Raw genomic sequence first — 20,590 nt, 5'->3', positions numbered from 1 at the left:
CCGCGCGCACGAGATCGGCACGAGGGCGAGAACATCGCTGTCGGACAGCGACTCGTCGAAGCAGACGCCTCGCAGTCCATTCTCACGTCTCGGCTGCCTTCGGCGATGTCGCGAACGCCATTCTAGCTGAGGGGTTCTAGCGATGTCAGTGGAGTGCGTTCATCGGCCCGGTTTATTGGGAACTCGGGAAGAGGGGAAAGAGGGAGGGGCTGGAGGGGGAAGGGGTCCCGACCAACTGAACGCCGCCGCGCCATCTGGTCTTCAGACTGCGACTGTGCCGAGCCTCGTAAAAGGCGATAGCCGACTCCGCGGGATCCAGAGCGATATCGGAGAGAAATGGGCCGCCAGCGGAAGGAAAAAACGGGTGCCAAGGCATCGTGGCTCATACGAGGCGTCCAGGTTGCGCGAGAGCATTTCACGATGTGCCCTCTGATGGTGTTGGCCACACGTCTTTCTCTCCGGGAGGGTGCATCGATCCGGTGGAGCGCGTCGTTGTTATCTTAGGAGCCCGCGTTGGGAAGAGGGCGGGGGAAAAAAAATAGAGGACGAGCTGGCTGTCTCTTTGTCGCTGCCGGTTCGTCACGTTCCTCGTTGGCAGGGCTGCGGTGGGAACAGTCGCGGGAAAAGGATAAATCGGGAACGGCGGGACCGCTCTGCGATCTTGATGACCGGCACGCAGCCGCGCTGTATATAAGCGGCAGAGATAATTCAGTCTGCAGAACGGTTGTGCGGGCTGATTGAGACGTTGTCTGCCGTGTGGTATATATTTCCCATCATTCGTTTACTGCCCTGGCATTTCGCACGGAAGACAATGAGTATAGTACGGGGACTTGTCCGTCCTTTCCATTCCTTTGTGCGAAATGACAGTGCAGTGAATTGAACGAGGTCGTCGTATCCAAGTTGAACCCGGATAGAAGGTTATTTCTCGTAGGAATAATTGAGCGTCTTCTTTGCATCCACGTTTCTTCTTCTTCTTTTACTTCACCTCGCTAAACGTCAGTACCGATGGCATGAAGCCAACAGAAAGTAAGCCATGGAAAGCATAGGAGAAATTTGTCATCTCAATAAAAAAGAGTAATAATCATTTTTTTAAAAATTGAAATATAGAAATAGTAAGGGAAAATACAACTGAAAGTAGGTCGAAAGACAACGTGGTGCAGTTGCGGTCCTAACGCACATCTCCCGCGTTCGGTTACCTGCGCTTTCCGTGGCTTCATTACCTGTTGGGTTTCATGTGTTTGTATAGCCACAACAGAAACTTAAGAGGAAGCAAAGGGGGAATGCGAGGCACCCGTAGTGGGTGCGAGCCACGTTCTGAGCCACGTTATCATCATCAACGAAGAGCGCGTGTGCACGTGAGCTGCTTCCGCGTGACCCCAGTTGTGGACCGAACGGCCCACCAGCCCGCTTTGGCCGCTGCAGCTCCACCGAAATATTCCTTCCCGAGACCGTCAGCTTCGGAAGCTCGAAACCGGAGTCGGTGACCTGGAACAAGGGAACTGCGAGTCATGCTAGACCCGGCAGCCTCTTCTCGGGGCGTGTGCTGTCGCTGCAGCACCCAAGCGGACTCCCCGCCGGTGTCTACCGAGACGTCAGAAACGCAGTCCATCGACGAGCCGGGAGTTATTTCGCGCGACACATGTCGCGCCTTCGATCCCCCATCCGTCGTCCCTATGTGGTCATGCATAAGAGGACATAGAGACCATGCGGTGCTTCGCGTCCTACGAGGACCCCTTCAGTATGGAAGCCATGGGAGGTTCCTTCAAGCGTGAATTCTTCCCTCAGGTTGCGGCCCCGCAGTATACGGTTCGCCATGGCCTCTGCATTCCCCGATGGCCGACGGCGGGGTGCCCATCGACATGATGTCCTCACCCACGGTGTATTTTGCGACTGTAGCGGCAGATGCAGCTTCGCGAAATGAGGCGCTATGGCGTGCACTTCAGTGGGTGCCTGCCACGTCGCAAGAATTTTTTCCCCCTGCTTTTTTAGTATAGTTTTACCACTTGCTCGCTACATTGTTTCTAACACGACCTCATCAACTGTCTCTGTCTGTTGCGTCCTTAACGGCGATTGCCTGGACTTGGTTTTATGTGCTGTGTTGCGGCCAAGCGGCCAAACCAACACTTCGTGGAACTAGTCTAGCATCCTGTGTTGTGTGACAGAGCCAATTGGGCGGAGCGCGACGGTGTGTCTACTTGGCTTCGTCGTTTTTGCTGCCAAAAGCAGTGCGCGTCTGTCGTCTTTTCGCGTTCGCAGTTTAAGGTGCTTTGAGTGCGTTCTTTTTCTTCTTCCAAGTGAACATTTAGCGGTGCTTTCCTTTGCCTTTCTTTTGGTCAGTTCTCGCCGTATTGCAACATAAAATTTTCGGGAATCGCATTCTTTTCATGGGCCCATGGAGCGCAGCAAAAGCAGTTCTACTTATATTTCTGCGCAGCCGTTTACTGATGAGTTCGTCAGTAATGCAGAGACGATCGATCCGGTGAAGCAAGCGAATTTCCAATCCAGCCAATCCAACCGAACGTCGAAAAATAGCTATTACAAATATCAAAAGAAAATATACCATTTTATGATGAGAGTAATTTTGACTTTCGTTTTTTCTCATTTAATTGAAGTTATTCTGTTAGCAGCAAGCAATATGTTGTGCTTAGTTTTGAGTAACCACCTTTACGTGCCTTCGCCTATACAAGCCATAAATCGACAATCGAATTCGGAATCACCGGCGTCTAATGAACCAATCTTCTTTGCAACACTAGGGGCCCCAAAACGTTTGGGGCCCCTAGTGTTGTCGAACAAGGCGGCCCCCATGGCTCCCGCTTCATCGTGGATTCTTGTGATGGCTATATATATATATACGCTCACACTCGTTCATCGCCAGTAACTATTGAAATGAGCTTTCGCTTCCGCTAAACTCGCCTGAAACGTTACTTATGAGCGCATAGCACATACAATTTCTGAGGTTGTTCTGCGGTTCCAGCGCCCGTAGGCCTAACGAGACGCGTCCGCATAGCCATAGAGTTTCCTACAAAAATTAGGAAACTCTATGCGCATAGCAACAGCTAATAGATTGCCTCGTCTTGGATACCTTTGGCACGGGGAACGAGGCGGCACCCTGTTTTATAATAATTGTCTTCCTTACGTTTGCGTTTCCGTGCGTAAAAAGTCTTGAAAGTACGCACACAGTAACGTCCCGATAAGGTGCTCTACGTTTAACGTATGTAAGGCGACATACGCAATTCCAACTGTAGGACGTGACTCAAGCGAAGCGTAGCTCTGCCTTTTTCTTTTATTTTAGCCTGTGCGTGAATATAGTTGTCGTGGCAACTTTCTTCTGTGTTGCATTGGCACGATATCGCGTATCCTTGAAGGAAACTTCAGAGGCCTTGAACAGGACAAGTCCCATTGTCGAAACGTCGGCTCCAGTCTGAGACACCCCTTGTTCGACCACCGTTGATCTTTAGCTTCCTGCGTATATTGTGCCTTGTGCAGAAGTAAACGAACATATGTATGATCTGGCTGACGAGGACACCAAAACGCGTCGATCAAAGCCACTCTCGCAGGCGTGATCGCTAGCAGAAAATAGGGGAATGATCGAAAGTCCGATTTCGCAACAGGCATTGGAGAGGTAAAATTCTCGGAACGGAGCAAAGGTTGTTGCTCTACACAAAAGCAACAGCGAACATTTGTTGACATTTCAGCCATCAAAGAACGGCACAGTGAACCGTGCATATATATATATATATATATATATATATATATATATATATATATATATGATATATATATATATATATATATATATATATATATATATATATATATATGAGAGAGAGAGAAAGAGAGAGAGAGAGATTGTGTAGAGGAAAACGCTATTTTGTGGAACCGTGCATGCAATGAACACAGTGAAACCGTGTATAGGACGAAACCATTGTGCTTACTTTTCATTCCCCTCCCAGCCTCTCAGCTCTTTCCTTTCTTTTTCTGTCACAAACATGCTTCCTCAGCAGCCTGCGAGAATGAAAGGAAAAGAAAATGAGGCTAAGCACGTAGAAGCCGGTGGGGAAGCGCAGCGTATCGTCGTCGTCTGCGCGTGGTCATCAGAGGTGGCAGCTTAAGAGGACTATCAAGTTAACCTGACTTAGCAAATTAAGGTACGCTTCTGGAATAACAAAAAAGGTTCGCCTTTGTTGCGGCTTGGTTAAAGCTAAGAAAGACTCAAAACCTCGAGGCGATCGTGGCGAAGCAGCCGCGAAATTCTTTCGCCAGCCCTTCGTGACGTCGCTGATTCTTTTTTTTTTTTTAGATTCTTGTCGAGAGAGTAGTGTGTTGCATTGAAAAAGACTTGGGCTGTCAAGACTTGTCGACTTTCTTTTTTTCTGCTCGTAGACTACATGTCCGAGAAAATGCGTTGAAATATGTGACGTGACACAAAAGGTATAGCTACGGTGTTGAGATTTAGCTGCGAAACTAAAAATTATAATGAAAAAAAAAAAGGGCTCTTGTGCTACGCCTGGTCGAAATCGCTCAGCTGTGTACCAGGAGTCGCTGTATAGCATTCTTTATAGCCGCCATAGCTTCAACGTCGATATACGGCCTTATAATTTACTAATGCCGCCTATATCAACTCTTGTCGACACTTCACTGCTATAGTATAGGATACAAGTTAAAGAAACGGCAGTTGGCAACTAAGGCACACTAACCGCGCGGGGTTGTGTTAGTCCGCCAGCCGATCACCGAAGCAAACAAAATCGCCATGCGACATTTTCAAAATGGCGAAGTACTTGATACCTCCATAGCGTCTGGTGTTCTTGAAGTCTTTTCATCGGCAGAAGCGATGAGCTGTGCAACAGACCTGGGCAAAGTGTATGCAGTCTGAGCATTTCATTCTTCAATATTCCGCAGTACAGTTCATTGCTGAGCCCGTTTTACTCATTAAACTTCACTAACTGAAATGCAACTTGACAATAAGTAGTTGCAGTGAAGCAAGCGTTTTATTCCAGTTCAATAAAGAATTAGGCGTTCACCATTCCACTATAATATACGAGTGAAAACGTATAAAATTACGCGCTAATAATTTTATTTTCGTGGTTACCGCCTTATTTAGGTAAAATTGAAAGTTTGAAGTACGAACTATTTGCAGCCTCGCGGAGGAGCAGTGGCTGGCGGTAATGAGGGCGCTTTTTACCTCGTAGCGTCGGCCCAGCATGTGACCTCCGATACTAGGCGTATAGTTGCCAGGAATGTTTGGTTCCCGGTAGCATTTAATCGAATGAGGCTTTCGCCATTCGACTGTAATAGACGAGCGAAAACGAGCGAGGGCGGGGCTTCACTAGACTTAAGGCTGAAAGTATAAAGGCCAAACCCCATGAGCGCGATTTTGTGCGCGACAGCGACTGCTGCGAGCGACGGATCGGGCCGTCGCGTTTACAGATCGCTCGATCTGGTCGCGCGATCGCTCGGTTCTGCAAATCTAGAATTCGTCGCTCGTCGCCCGGAAGTGCTATGAGCGACTAGCCAATAGTGCGGAGCCGGAACTGGATGTACATAACTCAAGTACTTCCGATTGTTGCACGGAACGAGCAAACGATTGAATTTTTATACGTGTTAGGATAAGAACCTACTGCAAGACTTTCAAAAATATTTTATGCTGCTTTTTACAGCAAAACACATCAACTTACCTTAATAAAGCACGCGTCACGCTAGTTTCGGCGCCTATATTGCTGCCCTCATACCGGCAACACTGGGGAGACGTCGCTCGAAGTCTTCGCTCGCATGGGGTACAACTACAGAGGCTAGAAGGTTATCCCTTGCTAGCCTCTATAGTACAACTTGTAGGCGACGAGCGGACGCGACAGCCATCTCCATCGCGTCGCTTGTCGCGTGCAAGATCGCGCGTCCTATCTTCGAGGTAGCCTCCGGTGGGTTCGAAGGCTAGCCGACCTGAGAAGAGTGTACTAGAACTCTAACCTTAGAAAGCTTGTGGCTTCGTGTGCGCCGTGTTCGCCCCCCCCCCCCTAATTCGCGTTGAAGCGAGAAGCAGCGCGAAGGGGAATTCGCTCGCCGCTGCTGGACGCTCTTCGCCACACCAGCATCACGCACGGCCTCTCGATCATCGAGCGGCCGTGCCAGCATTGTGACATCGAGTGTACACGGTCATCGAGCGAGATGTGGTCATGTTTGCCTGTGCGGCGTGACACCGTGCTTCTCAATTTAGTAAGTAAGCGAGCGTTTACGGCAGTTTATACAGACAATGAAACTACTAATTTGCTATCGCAAGCAGTGCTTCGGCTTTCGTGCGAAACTTCGACTTTTTCCTCTGAGTAAATCCAGATATATTCTTCAAAGAATGTTTTACCATGGTTTCAAGTGATTCAGTGTCGCTCTTAAAGGGCAACTCCGGCGATTTTGCGAGGTTCACTGACATTAATGGAATTTTGAATATATATTCTATTTTGCACTCTAACTGTGCCAAACTGTATGGGTGTAAGTCATTTAGTTTTCCTGAAAATGAATTTTAAAGGTTGGTTGCGTTGCCGACTCATGACTTTCTACTGGCCACTCTGTGTTCGTGTCGTCAGAGACTACACCGCCACTATCGCTGAAATCGTCGCTTAAATCGCTGCTGTCTAGTTCGGAAACTCTGTAAGAGCGATCCTGTGTTGTCAGGAGACATCAGTTTCGCTTCCTTGGCGCTAGCGCCACGTGTACTGCGTGTTTAGCACGCGTTCTGCGTATTTATATTTGGTAGTGTAGGATCTGACGTCATTGACTGATGGTGACGTCACACGAAGCAGCTACCCGTTTCGGTTTCGGCATCTCGTTTATTGGTTATTCAAAATTATTGATGAATTTCTAAGAAAATTGAACCACCCTACCGGTGACAAGACTGTCGAACCATATTAGGATATTGTGATTTTCAAATGGCATATGCCATTTGAAGATGACAGTGTCCTAATGTGGTTAAAAAAGCAGCGGAGTTGCCCTTTAAGTGTTCTTGAAGATGACAAGCGCGAGCCGTGTTTTGGAAGTTGTCAGGGCCGCGGTTCGTGTGACGGACGCAGATGGGCGCAAGACGGACTGCGAGTAGCTCTGACAGTTACGTGCGGTTTATGGATCGACGCCGCGTGCTCTGACGACAGCTGTTGTTGTATGCCCGGCTTTTACGTGATGCGTATGTGTGCCTGCGTCACTTTAGCACTCGCGCGCCGCTTTTCTTTTTTCTTTTTTTGAACTTCCCGGAGGTGGCGGGCACAGTGGGCCTATGTGTGGCAACCCCTTCGGCAATGCGGCGGTGGTGTTGACTGCTCGATCGACGCGCGGTGCGTGGACAGATATGGCGTCGGAAAATGCGAGACAACCCCCCCCCCCCCCGCGCGCGTGTGTGTGTGTGTGTGTGTGTGTGTGTGTGTGTGTGTGTGTGTGTGTGTGTGTGTGTGTGTGTGTGTGTGTGTGTGTATTTGCGCGTGAGCGCGTGTATTCGTACCGGCGCTGCGGCGCCGTATAGGACAGGAGGTCCTTTGTCGGCGAGCGTTCGTACACGCGCGCTATATGTGGCAAACGGCGCGCGCGTCGCTTTGTTGTTTGCAGACAATGGCGTAAACTCGCTGTGAGGGATGGACCGCGAATCGGAGGGTAGGTAGGAGGTGACCGAAATAAATAGAGAAAAATCGAAACGCACGCAGAAAGGAAATGTCGGTGCTATAGACTGCTCCCTTTTTCCGTGCCCTTTTCGCCTGCTTCTTCACTGGCGCTTTTCCCTTTTCTTTCTTTTAATACTTTCGCGCTGATTTTCGTGGCAATTGCAAGAGTGGCTGCCGGGTTTTCTTTCCTTCGTCTTACACCCGCTGTTCACGTGATTGCACGTCTGCCGATTCTCCTTTGTAGTCTGCTCTCTGGGACTGTTGGCTTTTCACTGGATAAGCCAGCCGGCAGAGGAGGGAGGGAGGGCATAAATGCAGCGAGGAGCGTCGAAGGAATAACACCCTCGCAGGAAACCCAGAACGAAAAGAAAAAAAATAATCAATGAAGCGCTTTCCGAAACCGTGATCTAAACAACTGCAGTGAACCTCGATCTTGCTGAATGACAAGTGCTGCACATAGTGCCGAGTGGGAACATCCGGCGTCTTTTATGCAGCAGTGGAAGAAGGTTGGCAGCGTGAAAAGATCGCGGGGGCGGTGGAGGCAATGGAAAACGCTGGGAGGTGGCTCCTAGCTGCTGTGCGGTAATCATAGGAAGCGAGAGTGCCTCGAATGCAACTCTGTAAACGCATAAAAGCTTCCGCCGTGGCTCAGCAAGTAGTGAGGGAGGAACTGCGAAGAAAGCCGACGGCGGTCGAAGCCAGGAAAGGCCGCAGATTCGATATTTCCCGCGGACATCGCTGCGCGAAAAGTGGCGGTAATTGAGTGAAGAATTTACGAGTGCGGGGGCATTGCGAACGTTGTGCTTTCCTGCTTTGTCTGACTACGAGACGATAACTTAGTTTGTTTTCTTTTTTCGGGGAAGTAACATTTCTTTTTTTTTTTTTGCGAGATAGAGTTGAGAGGCTGCGCTGGACGGTACATGTGATGTTAACTTGACATTTGACGTTACATGACACTGGTCTTTCGGCGCGTCAAGCTGTCCGCGAGCCGTCTGCAGCGCGCAGCTACCGCATTGAGCTTTCGAAATTGCGTGCCTGTGCCGTTCGCTTATCATACACACACACGCACACACACACACACACATTTGTCGGTGCGCGTTAAAATTGGTAGGAGCGAGAGTGCCGAGCCGGCGGTTGTTAGGACAAATCAGATGGGGCCGTCACGTGTACGGATTGAGCCTCACAACGTGCACTATAGCAGAGGGCGGTCGCGCATACGACGCTGGCTCGACTACTGGTTCAATTTCCTATGTAACGTCCCGTGACTTGGCGCAACAACCGTCGTAGCGGGATATTCAGAGAGACCGATACGGCGAAACGGAGAGCACAGTAGCGCGAGGGAACCTGGGGAGTAACAAACGCCTCTGTGGCGACGGCCTTCTGGGAAACCTGGGACACTGGGAGCCGTGCACGAGCGGTCTGACGAGTTGTATGCAACGTTTTTAGAAAGGAATCTAAAAACGTTGAGTTGTATCGGCGCGCGCTGTGCCATCGCAAACGTACGTAGTGGATCTGCAGCCTAGAGCAGCGAGAAGTATTGAGAGGCAGACAAGATTCGCGTCCTTGGAGAATATAAAAGGGTGAGTAGCCAGCGGCAGATGAGTTGTAGGTGAAAGTAGCATACGGCAAAGTAACCTCCCAATCGCGGTCGTCGGGGGAAACAAGCATATCGGTGGGAGTTCGGTTCAGGCGCTCTGTGAGCCCATTCGTTTGCGGCTGAAGAGCGGTTGTGAGCTTAATTGCGGCGGGTAAAGCATTAACTAAGGATGTCTTCGACAACGCGAGACAAAAATACTAGCTGCGACTTAGCTGAGCTAACCCTGGATATACGAAGCGGAAGCTTGGCTTAGCCTGCTTAAATCTTGGTTTCACTTCGTTAACCTTTGATTTAGCTGTAATTATTATACTTAGGTATGCATTCATTGTTAAGCCAGATGTGACGATTGTGCCTCGGTCGGTGGCTAGACATGACTGTGATTAGGCTTGCGCAGACACGCATCATTCGACGGTGCGATGCCTGTTGTGACGCAGGGAAAGCGCAAGTGCTATACATGCAAAGATACGCCGCGAACGTGCGCAGCGTCGACGCACAAACGGACAGGGCGCGAACGCAGTCGCTTCATTGATCTCGACGGTGCGACGCCTGTTGCACTGCGGACCCTCTCCAGTGAAGCTGCTTGCCGGGCCATAGCCAGAAAAATATACGAGGCTATGGTCGAGCGATATCCGCGGGATGGTTAGGCGCCGCTCGCCAACGAAGGCTCAAAGCTTCCCGCACTCGCGCAACGCTCACAAAATACGGCCCGGCATCGCTCTCAACCATGGCCAAGCTCGCACTGGCCAGGCGAGCGCGTCGCACCGCCAGGCGCGCGACGAGTCACGTGGTCAGGTGGCGACCCACCTGCAGAGAGCGCATGCGCCAAGCCGGCGGCTGCGGCGGAGCTCGGCGCGGAGAGTCACGTGATGCGTTGCCAAGGCTACAGCGCAGCTGCGGTCAAATGAAGGTCAAATTGCTGGCAACGGCGAAACTCGGCTCGACGCGGTTAGCGGAACTTTCGCTTTAAAGTACCGGCGTAGGTTGGTCCGAAGCTGTCGACGAGCGCCGTGGTGCAAGACGATGTCATAAAGAAGAAAGTCGGCGACATGCGTAGCGCAGCTGGTTGTGAAGGCGCGGGTAAAGGCGTATCGCGTCACGTGTCGCGACGGCTACCGATTTGTTGCCTGTCGAGGTTTGAAAGGGCCTACGAAGGTCGAGCCCAACACGCAAGAAACGGTTCGGCAGGGATGTCGATATAGGATGAAGCAGACCTGGGGCGCTATAACGTAAAACTATTCCAAACTTTTCTATTCCAATTCTTTAATCAGCCCTCCGCGATTGGCCAAAAACTTTTTTGGACCACCCCCACTTCACCTGTCTGTCACGCGACGTCACGAAAACCGCGATAGATCCCCATCTGATATGACGTGTACACACTGATTATGCATGATTTGACCGAAAAAAGAAAAATAGTTATTTCTGATTCGAAGCCTTTTCGGCATTAGTTGCCGGCTATTGCTCAAAAGTTTTCGGGCTGCACCCACTTCACCTACCTGTCACGCGACGCCACAAAACCGCGAAAACTCGCCGCGTCAAAGTGACGTGTACGCATTAAAGATGCATTAATATACCGAACAAAAATGAACTTTCTTCTGAATAGTCGCAGGCTGGCCCGTTCCGAAAGGAATAAAAGATGGCTTCCGCCGATCGCTCAGGCACTGGCTACTCGCACCTGCCGGAGATCATGGGTTTATTTGCGCATAATAAAGCTTCTTGCGTGGCAGTGTAACATTTTCAAGCACTTTCGGCACGTTTACGACCTCATTCTGCCACCTCTTCTGTGCTGAGGATCCGTTTTAGCGTCATTCTTAAGCTTCCGTTGCATGCCGCCGCGATTTTCGACCAGCCACCGCAAGCTAAGTAAGGGGAAGTGGACCAATCGCAGACGCCGGCACCACCTTCTTCATCCGGTTATCGACTTTCAGTGCACTGGCTCGGCCCTATCGAATCCCTCTCCACTTGAGAGCGCTCCTCGCCTCTTGCCAGCCGATTAGATAAGACAAGCCGCTCAGTGTAGGCAATGTTATTCGTTCTTTAAGTAAACAAAAGTGACCTCCTATGAACAAGGAGAGCGTTTGATTGGTCTGTTCAGACAACCCTGCGGTTGACCGCCCGGTGCTTGCGTCGGTGGTTACGCAAATTTGACGTCAGGAGATTGGAATAAAAACATATTGGAATAGTTTTACGGTATAGGGCCCCTGCAGGAAGCGCAGCTGACCGCTTGTGGCGTTGTCATTGGTCATAGCTAGCGACATATCGTTGCACGGAGTAGTAGAGACCAGACCAGAAGAAACGGTGCTTCACGTGACCATAAGTGCGGGTGTCACCAAGGTGACCAGCAGTGGGCTCGCTACGAAGTTACTGCCCGTGCATTTGCACCATACAACCAAGCATAACATATCCCATCATTGCAATGGAGTTTGGTACGACCTGCATGGTTAAACTCCACGTCACCAATGGCACCACTAATAGTTCCGTGCACGTCTACATTTCCGGTAATGGCGTATTGCGCTAAGGTTGCAATACGTTTGTAGACAAGCTAAAACTGTAGCCGAAATACGTGTCATGCTGTTTCCGCTCGGAGTGGACTTCGGTCGACATCGCTCTCGCGGCTCTGTCATGCATGCTCAGCGTATAAACGCGCTCTGCACGCAACACCAAATATACGTCGGAAATGTGTCGGAAGTGCGCGCCCTGTGGGTTTCCGCGCGCTACGTCCCCCGACATACGTTGTTCGAGACCCGAAACGAGGGAAAAAAAGAAAAAAAAAAAGCTCTGCATGCCCTCCGCGTCCTGGGGAGGCGCTTGGTACACGTGTGTTCTCGTAGCGCGAAGCGCACGACGACCATTCTGGGCTGGCGATTGAACGGCCTGTCCTCACCCTCCTGTTGACGCCCGGAGCCCAGATGAGAGCCAGACGTCGGCGAACTGACTGTTTACGCACGAGACGTATTTGCCGTAATGGAAACACGGCGCATCGGAAATAACGCGTCCTCTAGCGCTCGCCCTCTGGACGTTGATTGAGAAGCGAAAGGTTGCATGGGGCGAGAAGGCTGCACGCTGCTTCCGCACGGAGACCGCGTGATTGCTGGCACGCGCACGGTGTGGCCGTCTGCGAAGCAAAGTACCTGCATGCGCTTTTACGTTGAGCTCTTATCTCGCAGACGTCAGATATCGGACCGTGTTAGCAGAAACATGGCGGGAGACGGCGCCTCAAAGGTTTGTAGGTACTTAGCTTTTCAGAGGAAGCTTATCTCGGTACATTACTGGTGAGGTGATCAGACTTTCTTTTTTTTTCCTTTTCCTTCTCACCATGTATGTGCATGCTCCCTCAGCTACAACGCAGTGCTTGCGGTGCGCAGCTTCGCTTCTGCGAAATTTCATTTCACCTATGCACTTCGCTTGCCGCATGCAGAGACACTGCGGCATATCGGAGTCGCGCACATCGAATTTCGCCGTACATCGATCAAATTTTGAGGCTGTGAGGAATGCGATCGGGTAAGAGGAGAAAGTAAGGTTGGATATATCGAACGCAGAGGCGCCGCACACGACGTGTATACGTATATATAGAACACGCGGCACCACCGTATGATTGGCTTTTCCTAAATATGGCCCTTCAGCACGAGAATTCGATATATATATATATATATATATATATATATATATATATATATATATATATATATATATATATATATATATATATATATATATATATATATATGTTTACGCTGGCGCCTGTCTTTGTCCTTACTTTCTGAAGGGACACTAAAGGCACATATTAAGTAAAGCTAAAGTGATAGATAAGTGCTCGAGAATCTTCAATAGGCTTCAATATTATCTCAAACAGAGCCTTAATAATCGAGAAATTGAGGTAAATGCAGGACATGATTAGAATCCCACCCGGAACATTCAAGTACTTGCCCGATGGCGAAAGCACTGCTCAGTTAAATTCTGTCACTAGTACTCAACCACTCGTTCCACAAAGCATCCTTGTATTGTGCTATAATGGTTTTGGCACGTAAAACCCCAAATATTATTATTATTGTGCTATAAGAAGAAATAAAATGCTACTTGTTCAGTTATGTTTCACTTTTAGAAAAAAAAATAACATTGAAATTTCCCTCGACAACGACGCGGGTGGTCGAAAAGTCTCGTCTTCGCTCCACTCCGCGCCGCCCACACTTTCGCGTTTCAGCAGTTATCGCGTAGTGCTGCACTGGTTTTGCTGGCTCGCGAAACTCGAACAAACTGCAAGTAGCAGATAATGAGAGAATTCAACTTCCATGCGATGTCGCGGGATGCCCGAACGGTCCGCGCTACTTGACGGAAAAGAAGCTGCAGCGGCGAATCCGCCGCTCTGTCGTGGCTCAGCGCCGCCGTCTGTAGGGCGCCGTTTTACTCACCGACGGCAGCAAATGGCGGTGATGGCGTATGCAACGTCACCATTCTCCCGGTTGGGTGGCGGGAGATTTGAATTTCGAAAAAGGTATTCGGACCCTTCAGATGCAATTTTCTCGTAAACTAAATCTCTTCTTGGCAAGAAACAAGCGTTACGAGGTTTCTGGAATGATATTCAAACTGTCCACGTCGACTTAGTATTTGCCTTTAGTGTCCCTTTACGCGTAAGAGGAAGCAGTATGCACCAACCAAATGCCCCTGGCATCACCGCATATGCTTTCGATGGATTGCGCTGACGCGACGCGCGGCTGTCCCGATACATTTTGTATTCGTATACAGGTTGTATCGGCACGAAACGAAACATGTCTATTCGGTAATGAAGCAACTGCGACAGACGTGTGACCTCGCACCTCGCTCGCTAACGCGTGCTAGCTCTCCTCTGGGAGAGAGAACTTGAATCTCTTTTCGCGTGCTTTCTTGGTTTTAGTCCAGAAACAAGGACGCGTTCTTCGGTGCAGATCAAGTGTTCCCCTCCCCCCCCCCCCCTTTTGTTTTTTCATATCGCGATCCCCACTGAACGCGTGCTAGCGGCTTGGTGGCTTCGTATTTTCGTCCGTTAATTTGTCCTTTCTTGATTGCATCGATCCTGTAATTTAGGTTCCTTGCCGTTTTCCACTTAGCGTCAAATAATCCGCGGCATCTCCGCGTTACTTAGCCATGTGTTGAAGCACGCGACGCGACTGTTCGCAGATTCCTCTTACTGCTATCTAGCGATGCGGCGGGTTCACTGAAGAGAAAGTGAAGATAACGATCGGCTGCGTGGCGAGTTATATTTTACGGCGGCTCTAATTTGCCAAATAACTGGCTTTCGCAAACCCATCGCACTTCCGAAATACCAAAATGTACAATATCCAGAAGCGTTATAGCACCAGTGCATGGTAACTTTGCGACCAGGTCGCCAAATTTAGGGAGTTTTTAGCCACATAAACGACCAATTTGCCGTTTTGGAGTATTAGCGACATCTTTAGTGACGTAAATGGCCATCCTTAGTGAAATTGCTTAAAGGTCTTCGGATATGATGCTTTGTCTCCATTTTATTTCATATGCGCCTCCATTGCTCGCTGTTTCTATAGACATAGCGAAGAACTTACTATAGCGAGCCAGCTGGGTGCAGCAGAGCTGCTTTTCTAAGCAAACAACGATCCTAAGATGCAGCACCGTCGTAGAAAACCGGAGTTACATTTCCTTTTCGTACTCAGACTTTGACTCGCCACCGCGGAAGGTACTTTGAAACTATACAGCTGAAAATGTTGAGGGTGTCTAGGAACAATAAAACACAGAAGAAAATTACAAGGAAGTCATCACCTAGTGACTTTTCGCTAAAAATTGGAGTGTTTTGGGCTGCGACTTTGCGACTTTCTCATGAAAAAGGTTACCAACACTGATCCATATCAGGAGCAGTTTTATAGAGTTCGGTATGTCCATGTCAATTCAATAAATGAATGGAATGGCCTTACTAGCAATGTTACAGAAAATTAATTGACATTGCGTGTGCTGCGCTTGTTCATTGTTTCTTGTAATTTGTTTCCAGCAGAACGTGCTCAGTTTGTTTTGGAGCATGAAGTTTTGCATTTGCGTCATCTTTGTAGCATCTTCTCTTTGTGTACACCTATCTGCCAGAATTAGCTTTAAGTTGCGCCTTTTTGAGGTCCCGGATCTATGCTTTAAACCGCGTTCACCACATTGCAAAATGTCGTTCAGGAACTCACTCGACACACGTCCTGCCTCTTCGAGGAGCGAAATGCAACTGACGGTGGTCCAGAGCAGGCCACCGTCATTTGCAACGTGCATACATACATACATACATACATACATACATACATACATACATACATACATACATACATACATACATACATACATACATACATGCATACATGCATACATACATGCATACATACATACATGCATACATACATACATACATACGCGCGCTCTCCTAAGTTCTCCCATCACCCCTCTACCACGTGATCGGCTTCCCACACTTTTTTCAAATTTGACACACCTAACGCTACCGCATTACTGCTTCCGTGGCTGCACAGATACCCTCGTAATTATCGGACGGCGATATATTCAAATCCCAACGTTCTGGGCTGCACTCATTTGAGCGCCTGTCTTACAATCGAAAGGGACCACTTTCAACCTAGGGCTGATGCACGTTTGTCAATTTATTCCCGGCGACGCTTACCGTTACCCTTGTGGCGTTCATAGCTGCACCACTATGGCTGCATTTGTACTACATGAGTGCTTACAAGACAAAAATTTGTCGCCTGTAAAACGAAGTGAATGAGTGAAGCGGGCTTCTCTGCACAATAAGTCTTACTGCAGAGAAGTAAGCTTTGACGAGTGTTATTTGGCGGCTAAAAAAACACCATATATAGGCGGCTTCCTGGTCTGCACGTCAGGTGACGTGGCGTATATACTAGGCAGGCTAACGTTGCGATTGAAAACGATGTTTTGCAGAAAAGCTTAACGCGCCAAGCGTCGTCGGGTTCCCGCTTTAAATGTTTTAGGCTTTTTTAAATGCGTTAGGCCGATGGCTTACGTGTGTGCCGCCGCTGTTCAAAGCGTGCTGGCATCTCGCTATCTACGAAGGTTTTCACTACGCACGCAGGCAAGGACCGACTTTGACGGTCGCAAGTACCACGTGCGAGCTACCGCCTGGAATGTTAATAAAGCACGGGAGCTGTAAAACAGCACAGAAAGCGGATTAATGTCGCCTGGAATTAATATTCATTGATGTGGTCGGTCAAGCATGTGAAACTGAATATATATCACGCCTGCGTTGTGCGCCAAGTTGGCTGTATAATTAGGCCTTCTTCAAATTCCACTTTTCGTTTAACTGTTGTAATATTGAGATAGCGCGTGCAGGTGCGCAATCTCGCAGGAGGTAGTACGGCTTTTGAAGCAGTACTTTTGTTTTGTCATATTTGCTTTCTTGTATTGCGCGGGATGCTATTCCTCTGCATGTCCTCCTCATCCTTGCGCACACGTTTTGCACACCATGTCCCCCAGTTTTTGTAGAGGAGAGAGTCTGGTGCATGATCGCGTGTGGGCGCCCGGCTGGATAGATTTTTCCTCTGTGCATTAGGGCTGTGTATTTCTTTCCTTCAGCGCAAACTCCCTGGGCAGAACAGCGCTCACTGCAGCCACAATAGAGAAAAAGAAATGCTAAATAAAGACTCCGTTTTCGCCATGCGTCGTACATGGCGCCTTCGCCTTGTCTCTCTCCATAGCTGCGCAGTCATAGCCGATATCGAATTATCGACTTTCTCTGCAGACGAACGTATGGGCGCGGGCTGTCGTGTTTACTCCGTGCCTATCTGAAAGACAGCCCGCGGTCTCCACGGGCTGTGGCAGGTCCGCGGGACTGAAGCCGCCTGTCAGATCGACGCGAACGTATCGGATACACCAGCGCGCGGCTGTCCTCAGAATGAATTACACATACGCCCGAGACACTGGCGATCCTGCGAAAACTCTGTGGACGCGCGAAGGGCGGATAAGTTTTAAGCGAAAGAACTTTGCCTTGCTCGCATTCACTCCTTTCTCTCTCTCTCCCCGTTGTCAGAAAGGAAAGACAAGAAAGCTAATGCGAAGGCTCTCAGACGGTGACGAGCCGCAAGATTGAACCCACACTGTAGCACTTCACAGATTGGCGCGGAAATGGCGTTTCCGCTTCGGGTTGTGCGTGCTCTCTGGATACGATGTGGGCGACATATCTATGTTACGGCGTCCTGACGCCCACAGGGCGCCCCGGATGAGGGGCTTAGCATTTGCGATACGTCTCCAAATGCAAGGGCGCGGTCACCGAGTGACGTGTCAGTCGCGAACTGTCATCCGAATACTATCCGTTGTAGGCGTTTTAGAAACAATAATAGAGAGTTGGTGGTAGCGCTTGTCCTCGTCTGCTCCATGTGTCTGTGTCTAATTTATCCGCGCGTGGTTTTCCAGTCAACATGTCAGACCAACTAGCCCTGCAGTTATAGTCCTTCCGCAGAAACATCTAGCCGCTGCTCGAGTGCATGCAATATCGACTGAGCACTGGAGCTCGAAGATATTTAATTCGCGGCATATCTGCATGGCAGCGATCGAGCTCGCCGCCCTCTGATGAGGCTCCAAGCGACCGTGCAGTTGCTTCGGTGCTCGTCATTTTGGCATTTCAAGGGGCTGTGTAACTTCGGCGGGATTTTGTGGCGAGAGTCGGTCAGCCCGAATGAGCGACGTGCCATAGCCGGCTGTAAATCCCTGCTGCCTGGTTTACTTTGCCGGTGTTGAGTAAAGACGGAGAGAAGGAAATAAGGAGGTGCAGGGAGGTTATTTACGCGTGTGCACTGGACGGTTGGCGTTTCCACAGTAGGGCACTCGCATTGAGGTGTTGCATGGAACAGCTCGTGTGGCTTTCGAGCTGATGAGCTGCGAGGCCGGGATCTCCGTTACCAAAGACGCAAACAAGTCGCAAGCAACACCAATGCGTTCCGTTTCCAGGTTTATCTGCACCTGTAACAGTGGCTTAGTTAAGACCTCCCCAAAATCGTAGGAATACTCCTTGTTTATAGAAACCAGCCAAATAGAGATCGCACATGCCCTTTTTATGTAAATACTCGTAACTGGCGTTCTGATTAGTTATTACATGTTCGCGTTTCAATTTACGCGCTGATGGTGCTACTGTAGTGCCTAGAATATACAGTATATTCTATACTACCGTACGCCTCATCCCACGAACTATGTGCCGTGCAGCACAAGCTATCGAATCAGCCAACCATCAATAAAACCAGAGGGGCTTTGCCAAGGTCCGCCTCTGATTGGCCTTCGCCTCCCTCCGCGCGGCGCCGTCTGGAAGACAGGGCCGGTGTGGAGTACGCGCTTGCTTGCTTGTGCGCGCCTACTCCAGCCTTCCGTTCGATTCTATGCCAGTCGATTCTATCCACCGCTCACGGCGGGCTGATCCGATTAATAACGCGGGCGGAGCGTCGCTATGACCACTGAGGAAGCGCGAAAAGGCATCGCTACAAAATCGCGGCCCAGACCGCGGCCTTCCGTGGAGCGGAGCACGTTCTCTGATGGAATCAAAGCCGTAGCGGAATATTGACGCCGCGACGCCAAAACCGCGACGCCAAAAATGCGTCGTTGATAGGCTCCGTGCGCGTGAATCAGAGGAACCAGATCTCTGCTTAGTTTACATCCTCGTAATGTTCTTTTCGTGATGTCTCGCAGCGCAGCGTCCTATGGAGTTCTGTTGCTGTGCAGCGAGGACGAAGGTTCGGTTCCCGACCTCGGTTTCTGCATTACAAAAAGGGCGGAATACGAAAACGCTCGTTCACCGTGCCTTGCGTGCATGTTATAATAGAGAACACCAGCTGGTAGCCATTATTCCAGAGTCGTCCCCCCATCCCTTACGCCCTTTGTACATGCTGCCACAACCATAAAAATTTGCTCATTGTCCAATAGCATAACGCGCAAGGCGAACTTCTTGGGAAGTAATAGTGACAGAAGGCACGGGTGAAAATTTCGCAGAATATGAAAGTGCCTGAAGATGGCTATTTCAATACTACCGTTTGTGAAAGATTACTGATGTATAGGGAACTACAGGAGGGCGGGGGTTGTTTCAGCCATCTTGTGGCAAGTCTATTTACGAGAATGCAACGAACTGTCCTATTCAGCAACTCGGAGTATGTTTTGCTATAAACTTATGGTTATCAATTAACAGTAACAAATTAACTATTTTTTGAAGTATTGCTTTAAACACAAGATCTTCAACGGAGAAATGGCACTAGTGGCAGCGGTTGCAAGTGTGCACGAGCAAGCCTCTGCAAATCCTGCTAATAAGCATTCGCTGTTCCCTGCAAAGACAACCCAAGGCACGCAGATTCGGTGACAATCTTGAAGTTGGCTTGTGTGCATGTTCTAACGGACTCGAGACTGATCGCCGACCTCTGCGCAGCGAAGCGGCAGCACCGCCTTCTTCCGAGCCTATAAATAACCAGACACCTCCAGATCATCGACACTAGTGGCAGCAGTTGCAAGTGTGCACGAGCGAGCCTCTGCAAATCCTGCTTATAAGCATCTGCTATTCCCTGCACAGATATCCCAAGGCATGCAGATCCGGTGACAATGCATCCTGAAGTTTGCTTCTGCACATGTTCCAGTGGACTCAATACTGATCGCCAAACTCTGCACAGCGAAGCGGCAGCACAGTCTTCTTCAGAGCCTATAAATAACCGGACATGTCCTGGTAATTGACACTAGTGGCAGTGGCTGCGAGCGTGCACGAGTGAGCATCTGCGAATCCTGCTAATAGGCATCTGTTATTCCCTGCACAGGCGGGCTTTGGTTTTCATATTTTCTTAACTCTTGCATATTGCAACTGCTGCCACTACTAGAGTTTTCCTCTCTGTGCTTTGCATGTATCATGCCCTCAAATGTTGAACTGACAAAGCGTCTTGATATGCTTGGCACTGTTCTGCAGGGAAAGCTGGCTACTGTAGTCCAAGTTCTTGCGAGTGTTAAATCGAAGATATCCTGTGAACCTGAAACGATTGTTGGTGTCTTTAAGAAAGACTAATCAATTCCAGGGGAGCCTGGTTTACTTAAATGAAACTGTTGAGGAATTGAAGTCTGAGAACGGAAAACTGAAGATTGCAAACTCGGCACTTACAACTAGAAATGCAACCTTGGAAAAGAAAGTAAATGAGCTAGAGCCATACTCGCACAAAAATAATGTTAAACTAAAGGGTGTACCCTACACTCAAGGCAAAGACTGTGTGGCAATTTTTCAGACTGTTGAAAATAAAATCGACTGCCCAGTATCAAGGGACGGCATCGACAGTGCACATTGAGTGCCATCTGCCTCAAGTACAAAAAACTTATTCGTAACTTTCACATTGAGGGCAAAGAA

General features: G+C 49.3%; 1 protein-coding gene and 1 long non-coding RNA gene across 4 annotated transcripts in view; one reads left to right on the top strand and one right to left on the bottom strand.

The window, feature by feature from the left end:
• The window catches only part of krz (beta-arrestin protein kurtz), a 43,852-nt gene that overhangs the window by 7,353 nt on the left and 15,909 nt on the right, over positions 1 to 20,590 (top strand). The window contains exon 1 of one of the 3 annotated variants that reach the window (XM_075680387.1): positions 19,905 to 19,927. The exons of the other annotated variants lie outside the window; for them this stretch is intronic. Within the exon in view, the coding sequence (XP_075536502.1) occupies positions 19,920 to 19,927 (8 nt within the window). The 5' untranslated portion in view covers positions 19,905 to 19,919. Of the gene's footprint in view, positions 1 to 19,904; positions 19,928 to 20,590 lie in introns of those variants that run through there. 3 annotated transcript variants of the gene reach the window in all.
• The window catches only part of LOC142571781 (uncharacterized), a 29,567-nt gene that overhangs the window by 6,208 nt on the left and 2,769 nt on the right, over positions 1 to 20,590 (bottom strand). Inside the window, exons 2-3 of the long non-coding RNA XR_012825950.1 lie at positions 4,779 to 4,849; positions 3,936 to 4,005 (exon numbers count right to left, since the gene is read on the bottom strand). This is a non-coding gene — a long non-coding RNA (uncharacterized LOC142571781). The remainder of the gene's footprint in view (positions 1 to 3,935; positions 4,006 to 4,778; positions 4,850 to 20,590) is intronic.

Source organism: Dermacentor variabilis, chromosome 2 (genome assembly GCF_050947875.1).
Source record: "Dermacentor variabilis isolate Ectoservices chromosome 2, ASM5094787v1, whole genome shotgun sequence".
Classification (NCBI taxonomy): domain Eukaryota; kingdom Metazoa; phylum Arthropoda; class Arachnida; order Ixodida; family Ixodidae; genus Dermacentor; species Dermacentor variabilis.
This window is presented reverse-complemented; position numbering and strand designations above follow the sequence as displayed.